A 17,937-nucleotide genomic window follows, 5' to 3' on the forward strand; every position below is an offset into this window, starting at 1 on the left:
CTGTTGTGCAACTTTGCATTTAAATTAAACAACTCACATCGTGTCAACATGATGACCTCTCACATTTTCGAACCTATGTTATTGTGGGATATATTTTTGTTCTTTGTTAAGCGTAAAATTACACAATATATTATCTGTAATCTGCCCATCAGAGTACCAAAACCCGAATTTTAGTGGTATAAGCCCCCACACTTACCTCTGGCCCACTGACTGTATTATACAAAACCAATGTCAAAGGTTATCAGTGTTTGTTGAAATAAAAGTTGGCGAAAGATGCACTCCTTGTACTATAAAAGTTCCCAGCTGGTACAGCGGCAAGTCTACGGATTTACGACGTTAAAATCAGGGTTTGATTTCCTTCGGTGAACACAGCAGATTGCCCGATGTAGCGTTGCTAAAAGAAAAACATACACACAATACTCTAAAAATGTGTTTATTTTTAGAGAATATTTAAATATAAATGTAATTTAAATATATAAACTATTTTGAGATCATGATATGCATTCTAATTATAGGTTTTGAAAATGTAAAGTAAAATAAAATCTAATTGTAAAGTAACTCATTTTTGAATCTTTTAGTGCATCTGTTATTGAGTGACGATGAATTTTCTAGTTAATCTTATATAAAAGAACTTGAACAAAATGAGAAATAATAAGTACTGGATTTACAATCCACTTTACACCGAAATTAAAATGGTATATATTGTTAGTTTCTGTCTGATATTATCAAGGATCTGATAAGAAGATGTTATGTATAGTATAGATGAGGTCTATTGAACATAGACTTTATACCTTTGCTAATGATAAAGATGGAGTTTGTTAAGCCTACCCTGCCTTGACACCGAAATAATATGTTTCGTATAGATGGCGACATACGTCATTTTCCCACTCAGTTTTTTCGGTTCGCTTTAAAGGTCAAACTTAGTTCAAGTGCAGTGTTTTAAGGACTTGATATGATGATGTATTTAGGATACGTCGATGGCCTGCTTCTGATTTATGAGTGACAACACTAAGTATTTAAGTGTAAGACTTGTAAAGCAGTTACCATGAATTGTGAGGATCTACCATTTTACAAAACAAAGTATCCAAGTAAAACAGGTGTTTGATTCTCATATAAAGCGGTAACAACAAACGGTAGCGAGTAAACACATTCTCAGATATACATATCTGAGGATTTTCTAAAGATGAAAACGTGTGTGAAATTTAAATAAATCGGAAACTTTGAGGGATTTGAGTCAAGATAAGTGGTGATTTATAGGCAAATGAACAAAACACAGAAAAACTAAATATTTGTAAAAAAGGGTGCTTGAAAGAATGAAGCAAGACTTGACTAATTCACTCTGGTGCCTGTTCTTAACAGGTTATAGGTTAAATCGAAGTCGGAATTATGTAACTTTTCCTCTCTGACAAAATATTTCCAAGCATATTTAACATTGTGTGAATTAGAAAAATTATTGTTCGGGACAGTTTGTGATTATGAACAATGTTAAAGTCAAACTACCGGTTTTCTATTTTACTTTACCAGTATTTTCTGACATTTTTTGCCAAGGAGTGTGAAAACCCAGAAGAATTCGAAGAAGCAAGATATTTCTTGAATTCTATGACAGGATCTAGTTAAGGTTCTATGCCGCAGGTAAGTATTTGTTAGATGTTTTAAATAAAGACCACCAGTAACATTGCTACCCAAGCTTCAAAGAGGCAAATAATATTTTAACACAAAGCTGGACAGTGTAAGCCGTGGAGATCGAACACAAATTTCAAACCTGGCTAAACTTTAAAGCTTACCGTTGCTTCACTAGCGTGCATTGCAAATAACAAATTTCTTTATTCAGTAAAACGTTTCAGCCTTATGATACAAATTTTAATTTTAATTTACTATAAAAGTTTGAACTATTTAACGCTAACTATGAACTACACTTTGAACATGCCCCCGCTAGTACAGCTGTATGTCTTCGGATTTACAACGCTACAATTAGCGGTTCGATTCCCCTCGGTGGGCTGAGCAGATAGCCCGATGTGGCTTTGCTATAAGAAAACACACACACACACACAGTTTGAACATAGACAGAATTGCCGTTACTTACAATATATAAGTATCTTAGTTGATTTTACTCTTTTATTAATTACACAAACAATGAGTTTTCTATGTTGTGACTATCATCAGTATTGGAACCCGATTTTTATAATTATTAAGTTCTCACTTCTGAGCTATTAAAGCGTTGGTAACAAATTCAGACTAACAGCTAAAACTGCACTGAGAATAAAAAGAATTTTGTCTGAATGTAACTTTTCTCAGGTTTTATTTTTCTATTAATTACTGACTGAATCATTAATTAAAATAATCCATGTGTTTGTTTGTTTGTTTTTGAATTTCGCGCAAAGCTACACGAGGGCTATCTGCGCTAGCCGTCCCTAATTTTGCAGTGTAAGACTAGAGGGAAGGCAGCTAGTCATCACTACCCAACGCCAACTGTTGGGCTACTCTTTTACCAACGAATAGTGGGATTGACCGTGACATTATAACGTACCCACAGCTGAAAGTGCAAACATGTTTGGTGCGACGGGGATTCAAACCGACAACCTTGGGATTACGAATCGAACACGTTAATCTACCTGGCCAATCCATGTGTTCAACAAAATTTAATTAATATTTTCAGTTATGTAATAAGTCGTATAAATAAAACAATAGTAAACTCTGTCAACGAACTATGTAAATAAGAAAATCCTGCAATTTTATTGCTACAAGTTGTAATTGATGTTCTATCTCAGTATTTTAACAATTTTTATTTGTAGTTTAGCGGTGCATCTGAAGGTTTACAATATTAAAACCCGGAAGCTAGGTGGTTAAGGCACTCTACTCGTACTCTGAGAGTCGTGGGTTCGAATCTCCATCACACCAAACATGCTCGCCCTTTCAGCCGTGGGGGCGTTATGAAGTGACGGTCTATCCCACTATTCGTTGCTAAAAGAGTAGCCCAAGAGCTGGTAGTGGGTAATAATGACTAGCTGCCTTCCCTCTTGTCTTACACTGCTAAATTAGGGACGGCTAGCGCAGATAGCCCTCGTGTAGCTTTGCGCGAAATTCAGAAAACAAACTCAAACCAGACTGGCAATACTTATGGTGGGTACAGCAGTGGTAGCCATTGTCTACCCCTCTCCCAGTGGCACAGCGGCATGTCTGCGGACTTACAATGCTGAAAACCGGGTTTCAATATTTATGATGGGGAGAGCACAGTTCTTTGCGTAGCTTTGTGCTTAACTTCAAACAAAAGTAATTGTGTAACTTTGTGCTTAACATCAAATGAAAAAAATGCAATCATATTTAAAATATTGAAGAGAAAATTAATAACTGACTCACGCAAGCAGACAGATAATTTATTATTTTACCATATTAAAAAGAGGATACCTTAAGTACGATACTTGGCTTAATGTAAGCATTTCACAGTCTTTTCTTTCTCAAGGAAAATAAGTTTAATTGAGTTACTTGTGTAATCTAGTCTCGAGCTTCATAAGAAAATAATATTTATTCTTTATTTCTGTCTTTCACAGGAACATAAATGGAAAAATAAAAATAACCTGGGAAAAGGTCAAAACCTATATTTCGCTACCACTTCAACTTGTTTATGGACGCTGAAAGGCTCTACAAGGCACGAGTTTGCTTCGTTGACAAAATCGATATAAAACAGAGTAAAAAGAATAAAGAGAAAAAAAAAACATTTTTCGTAATACGTTATGCTATAAAGTTGGTGTTTAAGAATATTTTATCTCATTCTCACTATTACTCTTTCAGAGCAAGAAACATTTCGACAGTTAGATTATGTTCCCATTCCCATTACCTTCTTACCCTTCAACTTTCAGAGTATATCCTTCCCTAAACGTTACGGGGGTTGATAACAGTTCTGACTGGTGGTCATTCTATTCATCTCTTCTTACCGACTATTTTGCAGTGACCGTTATTATTGAGGCTGTGCTCATGATTTCCATTTTTGCAGGGAACATCCTGGTGGGAATCGTGGTCCTCAGGTCACCACATCTCCGGACTTACACAAACATGTTCCTTTTGAGTCTGAGTGCCTCAGATGCTCTGTCTGGAGTCTCCATTATTGTAATTGTGCTGACCATTCTAAGTCCCACAGTGACCATGTACATTCCAGCATGTAAATTAAGATATGCTATGTTAATGTCTTGTTGGATGGCGTCAATCCATAGTCTTTTGGCCATCACATTTGACCGGCTAATAGCCGTAGTTCATCCTCTATACTATCAGATGTTAATGACCAAAATCAGAGTGTTCATTGTTTTGTGTGGAATTTGGACTTATAGCATTGGAGCGGGTGCTGCAGTATTTGTGTTAAAAGAACCTCCAACCTTAAACGAACGTGTTTGTGACTTACTGATAAATATATCTCGGGATTATTTACTTTATTGTACATCTAACTTCGTGCTGGTTGTGCTGGTCATATTTTTTTGCTACTGGCGTATATTCCTGGTTGCTCGGAATCAAGCCCGAAGGCCTCCCCCTGGATTTCCGTCATCCTATTTCCATAGTCCTCAGAAGAGCTGGTCCGTACTGAAAGACAGGAAATATGTCCGAACTCTAGCCATGGTCATTGGAGTGCTTTTCATCTGTTGGGTTCCTTTGGTGATAATCCTTATGTTGGAGCTGACACGTGGTATCTCGCATTCCCTGCAAACTGCTCGGATCATTGCCAGTTTCTTCTGTCAGTTCAGTTCATTCATTAATCCTATTGTGTACACGTGGCGGAACAGTGAGTTTAGCAGCGCCCTCAGCAAGATTTGTAGTGGACATAAAATCCAGCCTGCCCAGTCGCTTACAGTTTCTACTATCCTGTCACCACGAAATTCTACTTGGAAAGAATGATGTTTCTTCTCTTCTTTTTTCTTATCGCATTTGACTCAAATGTTTCTTCAAGAAGCCGAAATTATCATTCCACATTTTTGATTCTCCGTTTCCTTAACTCACCTATTTCTTGAAAATATGAACAAATATACGTTTCATTCACTTTGTTTGTGTGGCGCTAGTATCTACTATCGATTTATCAGTTACTGATAATATCAGATCATATTATAAATTCCCCAACTTTCTTTCATCATTAGTTGCAGTTTTCTAATTTCTTGAAAACAAATCACGAATGGTTTTATTTTCCAATCACAAGTACATTAAGTCACATAAGAAGAAATATCTTAATTAATCATTATGCGGAATTTCGTTTGTAAAATGTCATTCGCCGATATAGAAATATTTTATGTATCATGATGTACAGTGTGGTATTATTTTAATAGACTTAAAATTCAATGACAAATAAAACTTTATTGGCATGCATGGGTGTTGAAAAACTACGATTGTATCCGATTTTACTGTTGCTTGTATATAATATTGCTATGAAAAACTTTGGTAGTATAGATTTTAGTTAGTTGTTGTTACTTAGCATTATTCATGCTATAAAAATTGTTTGTGTAGTATTCTATTGGTGTTTATAGTTATCATAAAACCGTGTTGCAATAAATGACTTGTGTATTTTATTATCATTTGAATTTAATTTGATAAAGGATTTGTTTGTTTGTTTTGAATTTCGCACAAAGCTACTCAAGGGCTATCTGTGCTAGCCGTCCCTAATTTAGCAGTGTAAAACTAGAGGGAAGGCAGCTAGCCATCACCACCTACCGCCTACTCTTGGACTACTCTTTTACCAACGAATAGTGGGATTGACCGTCACATTATAACGCCCCCACGGCTGAAAGTGCGAACATGTTTGGCGCGACTTGGATGCGAACCCGCGACCCTCAGATTACGAGTCGCACGCCTTAACACGCTTGGCCATGCTGGGCCTAATTTGATAAAGATAAAGGGTAACTAAACTGTCAGTTAAATATGTATAAATTTTCGGTTAAAACCAAATGTTGCAAATTTGTTACAACATAGACATACTACTTTTAAACGCTAAAATAACAAAATTTAGGTTTAACTAAAAACTTTCCCTTCCTGGGAAAATCGCAAGTCTATACATAGATGAAACTAGAATTTTGCAATGTGCTTTACAAACGATTAATTAGGTATTTAAATACTTATTTCAAGACCTCATCTAGACAATTATATAATGTCCAGGCATATAGGGTGGAATTCATGACTTTACCCCGTGTGGTAATCATAGTAAATAAATATATTCATAGATGTGTGTGTTTTCTTATAGCAAAGTCACATCGGACTATCTGCTGAGCCCACAGAGAGAAATCGAACCGCTGATTTTAGCGTTGTAAATCCGTTGACATAACGCTGTATTAGCGGGGGACATATATTTATAGATAACAGATTGCTGTTTTATTCTTATGTAAATAATAAGATGATGGTCATAAGACTTTTATTCTTACATATTTTGTCAGAGAAACAATGAGATAACAAATAGGACGAAAACACATATAATGAAAGGTTGGAGTTAAGAGCTGACTTCTCTAATTTCACTTGGCCATGACCTTAGAAAACATTACGTTATTGAGCGGATTCGTTTAAGAACTCCGATTAATGAGACAGTTTTGGTTTAAGAAAAAATAACTACATTTTTTCTTAGTATATTTTAAAATTTTAGCTATACTAAAGATATCGGCGTATAGTTGTCTTCAAATCGATCGACTTATTATTTCCATGACAACAGTGCAGCATCTCCCACCAAGTTACTATATTGCATGCCGCCTCCAGAATGTTGATCGAATTGCTGTTCTCATGACATCAGTGCAGCATCGGAAGATTACTTCATTATTACATTGTTCAACAGACAAGCTACCTTTAAGATGCTTGTAGTTACATACGTTTTCATTGTTTAAATTTTAAATATTGTTATTTAGATTAAATATAACAAAAAATCTAATTTGAAATTACTCTGTACATAAATAAGACGTTGTTTCGTTTATGGATTCACAAGTTACTTTTTGATAATTCTAGAGGCTTGGCATGGCCTAGCGCGTTAAGGCGTGCGCTTCGTAATCTGAGGGTCGCGGGTTCGCGCCCGAGTCGCGCCAAACATGCTCGCCCTCCCAGCCGTGGGGGCGTTATAATGTGACGGTCAATCCCACTTTTCGTTGGTAAAAGAGTAGCCAAAGAATTGGCGGTGGGTGGTGATGACTAGCTGCCTTCCCTCTAGTCTTACACTACTAAATTAGGGACGGCTAGCACAGATAGCCCTCGAGTAGCTTTGTGCCAAATTCCAAAACAAACAAACAAACAATAATTCTAGAATACAGAAGAAAATAAGATATCTTTAATAATTCGATAGGAGAAAAAATTTACTTTAAAAATAATAAGAAAACACAAAATGCGAGGTATGCTGCTTAAGCGGCCCGACATGGCCAAGCGCGTTAAGGCGTGCGACTCGTAATCTGAGGGTCGCGGGTTTCCATCCCCCTCGCGCCAAACATGTTCGCCCTTTCAGCCGTGAGGGCGTTATAATGTGACGGCCAATCCCACTATTCGTTGGTAAAAGAGTAGCCCAAGAGTTGGCGGTGATGACTAGCTGTCTTCCCTCTTGTCTTACACTGCTAAATTAGGGACGGCTAGCACAAATAGCCCTCGAGTAGTTTTGTGCGAAATTCAAAAACAAACACATAAACTATGCTGCTTAAGAAAACAGTTAATAATAATATGAGAATGTGATTGAATAATTTTACAAAACGCCTGGTTGAGGGTAATATCAAATTGGAGATGATGGATTATTGGAAAGTTTAACAAGTCACTACTTAAATCTCGTATATAATATAGAGTCGCGAAATTTCCGCTGGTAGGTCTGGAATAACTTGTCAAAATATTTGCAATGGTTTGAAATGTTATTTTTATGTGTAAACTATAAATGGACTACCTCGAAGAGAAGACAAAAATTACATTATGTTATTTTCAATATGAATAGCACCTTATGCGGGAATGAATTCCCCAGTGGGACAGCGGTAAGTCTTTGAATTTACAACGCTAAACTTAATAGTTCGATGCCCCTCGATGGACACAGCAAAGAAATCGAAGTAACTTTGCTATAACAAAAACATACACTTATGTGCACAAGGTCTGAACTGACAGTTCAGATACTCCTTGAGCTCAGGCGTAGTCGCTTCTAATTATAAACTATAGAGAAGAGGAAGAGCTGCTAATCAGTAGCACCTATCGTCACAAAAGATTTGTTAAGCTACTGGAACTAAACAACATGATTGATTGTTGTTGTTATAATGCATTCACATCTTGAAGTGCAAAACACGTCCAATGGCAACGTAGATTGAGCTTTGGACCTTCTGATATGCTACCTGGCACGTTAACTTCCAGGCCAGGCTAGGCTCTTAACCAGGTGTAGAAACTGTTGTAGTTTCTTCTTTAAAGAAACATGAAAAAACCCAGTTTGGTAAATTAAAATAACAGGAGATCTGATAACAGATCTAAAACACTGAGATGTATTATCTTATGCCAATAGATATTTTTAATTTCTTATTAGGCACAAAGCTACACATGGAGTAGTTGTGATGTGCTCACTGATAGTTAGTGTTACGAAATTCCAGACTACTCGCTAGGCCACTGAAAAAGGTTGAAATACATTACGATCATTAAACCAAAACTTCAATGTCGTTAGAATAATTTGGTTGTTTTCTGAGCCATTATTAACTAAAATGTTTAATCGTTTGGTACATTTAGCACTTTTTAACCTCTCGAAAATTCTGTTTATTAAACTCCCTTTAATTAAAAAAGTGTTTGATAAATGAAGGAAAACATCTAGTAGTTGAGGATTCCTCTGTAATTTATGAGTTTTTCTGGACAATGTCTTATGCTATCCTGCCCTCTGTTGTTTAACAAATGTATCTTTTCTTAAGTGATTAATAACATGATCTTGATGAAACGATTTTTAGAATTTTATACGCAATGCTACCGTCTCCGAAAATGCTCGCATTCCTGAGTAAAAAATTGTGGAAGCTTTAAATTTTACAGGACTTTTCATAAAATGATGCTATGTAACATTATTCGGTAAGCGGTGGAGAAAACAAAAACAACACTGAATTGTTCCGTGATCGTCATTAAAGTGCTGATCCTTACGTGCATTCATAGCTTGAGCATCTCCAGTGTGAAGAAGACTAGATCAGAAAACCACGAGATTTGGAAGCGTAGTAAAAGAAAGAAAAACATAACATCAAGCACAACCAAAAAACGTATCAAACAAAGTAAAGCATAAAAATATCTGGTGTTTCAGACATATATATGGCGCTTCAGTTGGCGGCAGAGTAACATAGGTTTAAATACACTGAAGCGACTGCAAAGGGGAAGTGTCCTTGTTCAGGACGTGGACATTTTCGATTTTAATGCCCTGTTTAAAAGAAATGGCCGGAAGACACCTTTAATTTGCGGCTTTTTTCTAGGAAGATGAATTGTGACACAGCCTGGTTTAAAAGCGTCTTCCGGCCATTTCTTTTAAACAGGGCATTAAAATCGAAAATGTCTACATCCACATATAATACATACGAAAAGAACTGGATCACAGTAGCACCACATACATTAACGTCCGACGCATTATATGCTCGGAATACAGAAACTCACTAACCTATTCAAGGCCACATCACAAGACACTACTAACAACTTTGAACTCATCACAAATGCGGTCACCTTTTGGTATCATAAGTTCACAGCAGAGAAGGAGAAAATACCAACAGACTAAACACAACACACTGAAATCTAAAACAAAGTCCACAGAAAATACAACTTGCTCGAACTTCAACCCTATTATCACAGCCATCACCAACATGATCTTCGACTTCATGGCCGAAGTTTAGAACCCAGACAACAGCACAGATAGCTACAAAACACACGGCACCACTTCTCCCACAAATTATAGAAACTGTGAAAGGTTACATTTCAACGTAAATTCAGAGTTCTACTCGTAAATATGTAAGATGGATTTGCTTCCAAGAGACTCGAGATCGAAGTCTTAATGACAAAGACATATGTTGATATTTTCTGTGTTAATGAGACCTTTGTCACTACATATGTACCATTAAATGGACCTGAGTATTCAAAAATTATATCAGATCGCTTAAATAATAGGGACTCGAATGGAGGTATAACTTTAATTTATAAATCAATTCTTCTTTTGCTCCGCAATTCGTATATGATATAAGAATTCGGAAGAGGTTTCAAACTTCCTCCATAGCAGCCACAAATTTACAACCCATGATTAATGATATAGTTGAATGCAGCCAAAAGAAAATAATAACAATTGATATACCAAAAACTCGGGTTCTTATGCCCTCAAAATCCAATAAACCCCATAAAAACAAACCCCAGATTTACTTACACTGAACCCTTTCCCACACATTTACATCAGTAGAAACTAACCTGGAAAATACATGTAAATGTTGTTGTTCTTTTTGTTTGTTTGTTTTTTTGTTTTGAATTAAGCACAAAGCTACACAATGGGCTATCTGTGCTCTGCCCACCATGGGTATCAAAACCCGGATTTTAACGTTGTAAGTCCGCAGACATACCGCTGAGCCAGGGGAGGCCACATGTAAATGACTCCAAAACAAATTTTGAAAACAGGTGAACTACATCAGGAATTTATCTGGGAATAACATAGTAACATCACCGAGAAACATTAAAAATCTGCTAGTAATAGAATATGGCGTTGATTAACTTTACACCACACGTATTTAAACAGAAAGTATAAACAATACAAAATTCAGTTCTCACTACAATAAAGTTCCAAGTAGAACAAGTTCAGTTTTCCTATACATTTATGCGAACATGCAACAACTCTACCATAGTTTATAGATTGGTCATTTACATCCATAAAAACTTAAAGAAAGACGAACTAGTATGATCACTATATCATACATGATGGAATTGAAACTGAGTTCCTCTACCCTATAAGTAAGTGCCGTAAGTACAGTAATCAGCCACCTACTGCTAGACTTACTTAACTATATCATGTGTGTGGTGCATTAACTATGTATTATTAGGATGTTGATGTTATGTGCACACTAAATTTATTACTGAATGAACAAGCACTGGAACATATGGAGTGAGTTGTGTAAAGTAAGACTATCTACATTACAAATAAAGCAAAGTGTGCGCCACTACAAATGCTCAACGTTGAACGTAAATGTAAAGCACTGATAATGTAATTATGATAATGACTTTATATACTTTGAGAACCCTAATGCATGTTGTTTTTAGTATTCAACAGTGTTGTCTTAAATGGATCACAACAACATTATTGCCGGAGGTCTACATCAGATTTGACCCTCTTAGAATCCTATTATGTTCAAGAAGACATGCTAGATAGTCATGTCAAACAACAGGAAAATAAAGCTGAATACCAATCTATATTAAACATCAACTTAAATACCCTTCAAGGTCAAGATCAAGGTCACTTAATGTTAGGCAACATAATCTCGGATATTGATATGGCCAAGTGGTTTTAAACAATATATACAGGCTTTGTTAATGTTCTGTTCTCAACCACTGTTTACACGGTAGTATACACGTAAAGCCATAATTCATCATGTAAAAAGGAAAAGGTTAATCCATGCATTTGACCCTCCTAGGTCATCCAAAATCTTGGCCTAAGTCTCGATGCTGAACGAATAAAAAGGCACTATAGTAGATCTATGCAAACTATAGAGTCTTTTAGATCGATTTAAATTGAAAAAAAAATAACCCTGGCATGTAGTTTATTCAGATAAAAAAATCACAAAAACAGAAAATCAGTTACCCTGTCATGTAACTTATTAAGATGGACTAGGCTCGTGTATGTAACATTAAATATATTTAGTCTAATTATGATATGAGTAATCTAATCAGGAATATAAATCTGTTTACTCAGCCAGTCCTTATCCCCCATTTCTCGCGATTGTTTTTAGAAATGAGCATTCTCTGAGAAAAATAAAATCAGCTGAGGTATCGTATTAGGTGATTATAAGACACACTACACGATAATCTAGTAACATACCCCTATATTACTAGCATAAAATACCCACGAGTCGCTGTGGGATTCTAAAGTCCTCATGATTCACAGAGGCTTCAATGTACTAGTTAAGCGTCTCCATTTATCTTAATTACTTCTATAGCTACCCCAGTGCGCAAATTCTTTAATTGATTTCTATGTTGCCATTTTCTGAACTTAATTAAATTATCCTCTTTTCTTTTTTAAAGCAAGTAGTTTTAATGCAGCTTCTCAGATTCATTTTTTTATTCCTGTGTTTTTATTCAAATTCTTTTCATACTCTAATATTCCCTAATCGAATTTTTTTCTGGTTGTTTCTTGCCGTTTCCTAAGCTTAGTTCAATTCAATTTTTGTTTTAATTATCAGATTTATATTTTTCTTTCCGTGCTTGTGTTGAGGAAGATTATTTGGCTGAAAACCTCCACATATTATCTATTTACTAAGTGAGAATTAGAAAAAAAAAAGATAGTTTTCTATTGACCATCAGAAAGCAAAATTATGGGACTTAAGGGCTAAAGAACAAAATTATAGGAGAAAACTTAGCCAATGTTTTTTAATCAAATATAAAAAATTAATACCAAGTGCACACCTTCAGTATTCTCTCAGTGTGCGTGAAAAATTTCCGGTCTTTAGGTTCTTTCCTTTTGAAGCTATGACGGTCACAGGCCCGACATGGCCAAGTGGGTTAAGGCGTTCGACTCGTAATCTGAGGGTCGCGGGTTCGAACCCCCGTCGCACGTGGGAGCGTTATAAAGTGACAGTCAATCCCACTATTCGTTGGTAAAAGAGTAGTCCAAGAGTTGGCGGTGGATGGTGATGACTAGCTTCTTACACTGCAAAATTAGGGACAGCTAGGGCAGACAGCCCTTGTGTAGCTTTCCGCGAAATTTTAAAAAATACCAAACCAAAACCAATGACGATCACAAACATACAGAGGTAGGTTATTTTATGATAATAAGCCACACCACAAGATACTGTATTACCATACGCCTACATTAGAATATTGTAAAAAACATCACAATATACTGTAGTACCATACCCTTATATTAAATTATTATAAAGACAGACCTCAAGATAGTGTGTAACCATACTCCTATATCAGATTATTGTAAAATACACCGCAGTATACTGTAATACCATACCCCTATATTAGATGATTATGAGACATGCCTCAAGGCACTTTAATACTATACCCTACGTTATATTATTATAGACACACCACAAGATACTTTAGTACCATAACTCTATATCAGGTGATTATATGACACACCACAAAATACTGTAGTATCATAGGGATACAACAAGGTACTCTTGTACCATATTCCTATATTAGATTATAATTAAACACACCACAGGATACTATACTATCATACACTTATATTATATTATTGCAAGGCATACCATATGATACTCTAGTACTATATCCTTTATATCAGGTTATTATTAGACACAACACTGTATATTGTAGTACCGTACCCCTATATTAGATGCTTATAAGACACACCACAAGATACTGTAGTACTATACCACTATATTAAATGATTATAAGATACACCACAAGATACTTTAATACTATACAGCTATATTAGATGAATATAAAATACACCACAAGGTAATGTAGTACCATGCTCCTGTATTAAATTATGTGATGTAACAAAATAAATTGCTGTACCATATCTGTTTTAGACGGTTATGAGAACACACCACAAAATACTCTAGCACCATATTCCTATATTACTTTATTATGACCATATCACTTAATAGTATAGTACCATACCTAGATATTACGTGATTATGAGACATAGCACAAAATACTGTAGTATTAAACTCCCATATTACAAGATACTGTAGTACCAAACCTTTATATTAGTTGGTTATAAGACACATTGTACCTGTAGTACCAAACACCTATATGAGCCGAAAGATGCTTTAGTACCATATTCCTACATTATATAGTTATAAGGCATACCACAAGTTACTGTAGTACCATCCTATCGTCTATATCTCCCTATATGATAGTCATTTCCTTTCAATATAGTAAACGTTTTAGCGTGTAAAGATTCTAGCATGTGACTCGTTATTTCATGGAAAAAACATGTTGTACTTAATTTTTTCCAATTTTTACAAATTCATTAGTCCATCACTTGTCGAATAAATTAGTTTCAGCAATAATTTTTTTAAGCGGATGATTAATTTAGGTATTGTTAAACGCCAAGTGTTAATATTTCATGGAAAAAACATGTTGTACTTAATTTTTTCCAATTTTTACAAATTCATTAGTCCATCACTTGTCGAATAAATTAGTTTCAGTAATAATTTTTTAAACGGATGATTAATTTAGGTATTGTTAAACGCTAAGTGTTAATATTTCATGAAAAAAAATGTTGCACTTAAATTTTTCCAATTTTTACAAATTCATTGGTCCATCACTTGTCGAATAAATTAGTTTCAGCGATAATTTTTTAAGCGGATGATTAATTTAGGTATTGTTAAACGCCAAGTGTTAATATTTCATGGAAAAAAAACATGTACTTAAATTTTTCCAATTTTTACAAATTCATTAGTCCATCACTTGTCGAATAAATTAGTTTCAGTAATAATTTTTTTAAACGAATGATTAATTTAGGTATTGTTAAACGCTAAGTGTTAATATTTTGAATGAAAGTTGATAACCGCTGATTTCCTCGCCTCCTGTGAAATATGCACTTTTTATTTTGTTTTTTATCGCAAAGCTACGCTATAGGCTACCGTACGGAAATAAACCTAAATTTTAGCGTTTTTAAGTCCTTAAAAGTTATCGCTGACCCACTTATTTATCTTCGGTATTTGTAAACACAGGTGTGAGTTGATAAAGTGATCTTCTTGTAAGTTCCAGTTAAATATTACTTTCTTTAACATCTTAATCCTCGTTAAAAATCATTGTTTTCCGTGTTATATTTCAGTTTCAAAAACATCTTGATATGTGTTTTAAATAGCTGTAAATCACCCATGTCCTAATTTGGATAATTTTTAAACTGTCCCGCCCTCTGCCAGTACAAAGGTCTAGCTAAAATAATGTGAATTGTGAACACTTGAGTTTCACCAAGAGATTTTGTATTGCTTTGGAAAATCTGTTATTCACCTTGTAGAGCGCTTACTGTCGGTAAACAAACAGCGCACACAGCTTCTTTCTTAAAAATCAAATCTTCCACGATGTGTCTCCAACTTTGGTCACATATTTCAATAATTACAAAATACGTTCTTTCAAAACAAGAAAGGTTACAAAACCAATTCATATAACTTTAATTGTGTACTTTTAAGGAAAAATATCTTCTACACTATGGTGTAAATTTTATATTTCCTCTTACTGGTGTATAAAGAACTTACAAAGATTAATTTATGTACGTAACTTAATGATTTATGTTTTAACGTATTTGACAAAGACTATCTCTAATTAATTTTGCTTCGTATATTGTGAATTAAACACTAAAATATGTTTGACTAACAGACTAGAGGAGAGTCAGCTAGTCAGTATAATTCATAAGTAAATCATACCTTGTGTTAAGGTATTGTGTTTCTTCCACACTTGGTTCATTACATCAATACGATTATCTGTTTCTAAATATTACCTATTTTAACGTATTCTTGTCCTTTCACACTTGGCTCATCGCATCAATATGATGAACCTATTTAAACAAAGAACCATTTCTCATATTATATTGTAAACTTAAATTACTTTTGTTTTTATATACGCTCAAGTATTGTACAGAGAACAGTGAATATATTTCGGATGAAAATTCTCGAGAACTATAAGTAAATTCTTTAAAATAAATAAAAAGTGTTAAACAGTTTTAAAAAAATTACACGTTTTGTATCAGAAATTCGAGAAGAGCTACACAATGACTATTTGCATATAACAGTTTATAAATTTGAACTAACACACTACAGGTTGTTCGAAAAGTCCGGAACCATAAATGATTTGCAACTTTCCTTAATTTCAGATAAGTGACTGATTATAGTGCTGTCAAAGCATGAGAAGGTCAAGTGAAACTTGATAATCTAAGCTTATTTAGAATTGCAAGGACAGCACATGGAACACATTCTGTTAAATTCGCTAAAGTGTCTTATGATTCCAGACTATTCGGACACATGGCCTGGCAAGGTGATCATAGCGCTCGACTCCTCGTCACATCAAACACTCTCGCCCTTTAAGCCATGGGCGCGTTATAATTTACAGTAAATCCCACAATTCATTGGTAGAAAAGTAACTCAAGAGTTGGCGGTGACGACTAGCTGCCTTACAATGCTAAGTTATGAAATGCTAGTGTATCTGAGCGAAATTCCCAAAACAAACAAACTTTACAGAAGTCAGCTGATCAACAACTTTTGTCTTATCATTTAGTGGGATTTAAAAGACTATTACATCGCACCATAATAAGATTATCCGTTAGGCTCAGGAGATCCAGAAAAATCGAACTGTCTTCTTTGTTTACAGTTTTGTATTAGTATCTTTATTTTATGCCTTCACGACAAAATGTTTTTAACCAAGCTTGACAACAATCACTCTGTATATATTAATAAAATACAGTATTTATAGTTTTAATTTTTTCAAAATATTATTAATTTCAATAGAAAATTTATTTAAGCTCCTATTTGAAAATTCGTGGGCCTAGTGAATGCATTTTTCTTTTGTTTGTTAGACTATTTAACATTGTTTTTATTCTTTTCACCAAGTTGATTTTCATACAGTTAGGTTTATTTTAAATATGATCAGTTATAGGGGTCGTAATTTAAGAAGCACCTGGTGGGATTGGAGGCCCTCCCCATGTTTAGCCAATTTTCCAAGGCAGCACATCCATGGACAAAAGTTTGGAATGTGTTCTTGTACCAGCCCCCCAGTGGCTCAGCGGTATGTCTGCGGACTTCCACGCTAAAATCCGGGTTTCGATACCCGTGGTGGGCAGAGCACAGATAGCCCATTGTGTAGCTTTGTGCTTAATTCAAAATAACAACAACAACAATGTTCTTGTACCAAAGGGCTGCTAACCACAGACCGGACACGCTTATCACTAAACTACGCCCGTCCGTAGTAAATATGGAACAAAAGATAAACTTAAATAACCTAGAAATATGCTGTCACGTGTTTATTGTGTAAGTTACTAAATAACGTAGACAATACCCAACTCAAACACTTTATTATATAGCAATTTTCAGCTGTACTTATACGTATCTTGCTATTTTTCAAGCTCACTTAATTTTTAAGCTCTCCACACAGTTTTGGACAAATCCAGTTCAAATTTTCTACAGACTCTTAAGCCCCACTTAAGATATACAAAGAAAACTGCTAGAATTAGTCCTGGGAAAACTCAAAATAGAGGTATCAATGATTTGGGAATTTTGACGTTTGGTTAAACCGATCTTGTTGAAAATTGCTATTAACGTTTAAGAACCCATTCAAAAGGTTTGTGAAATAACCAGTTTGTTGTTCAAATATGAATGCAAAAGGAGTGCGAGAAGTTTTAATGTCTTGATCAACTGATTAACATTAAAACTGGTGAGACTGCGAGATATCAGTTCATAATAAGTCTATAGGTTTGTGGTAAGCAGGCATATTTAGTTTTACAAACTTTGAACATACACTATAAGAATGTTGATCAAGCAGTAAGTTCTTCTTGTTCTACTGGACTGAGTCATTCAACTAAACCATCTCTCATTTACTTTCTGGTGTGAAAAATTCCTGTAAATTAGAAGCATATTATGCAGAAATAGTGATATTTTCCACAATTGTGTGTGTGTGTGTGTGTGCGTGTTTCTTATAGCAAAGCCAGATTAGGCTACCTGCTGTGTCCACCGAGGGGAATCGAACCCCTGATTTTAGCGATGTAAATCTGAAGAGTTACAGCTATCCAGCAGAGGAAGTTTCTACTGAAAGATCAGCTAAATACTTTGATATTGCAACTTTCCTTATCTTGCAACA

General features: G+C 35.0%; 1 protein-coding gene across 1 annotated transcript; it reads left to right on the forward strand.

Annotated features, from left to right (window-relative positions):
* Window positions 1–1,394: 1,394 nt before the first annotated feature.
* On the forward strand, window positions 1,395–5,495 carry LOC143236261 (adenosine receptor A2b-like). The gene is made up of 2 exons (XM_076474533.1): window positions 1,395–1,632; window positions 3,549–5,495. Exon 2 carries the CDS (start codon window positions 3,817–3,819, stop codon window positions 4,879–4,881), a length of 1,065 nt encoding a protein of 354 aa, XP_076330648.1. The 5' UTR covers window positions 1,395–1,632; window positions 3,549–3,816; the 3' UTR covers window positions 4,882–5,495.
* The last annotated feature ends 12,442 nt before the right edge of the window (window positions 5,496–17,937 follow it).

This window comes from Tachypleus tridentatus, chromosome 2 (assembly GCF_004210375.1).
Source record: "Tachypleus tridentatus isolate NWPU-2018 chromosome 2, ASM421037v1, whole genome shotgun sequence".
Lineage (NCBI taxonomy): Eukaryota > Metazoa > Arthropoda > Merostomata > Xiphosura > Limulidae > Tachypleus > Tachypleus tridentatus.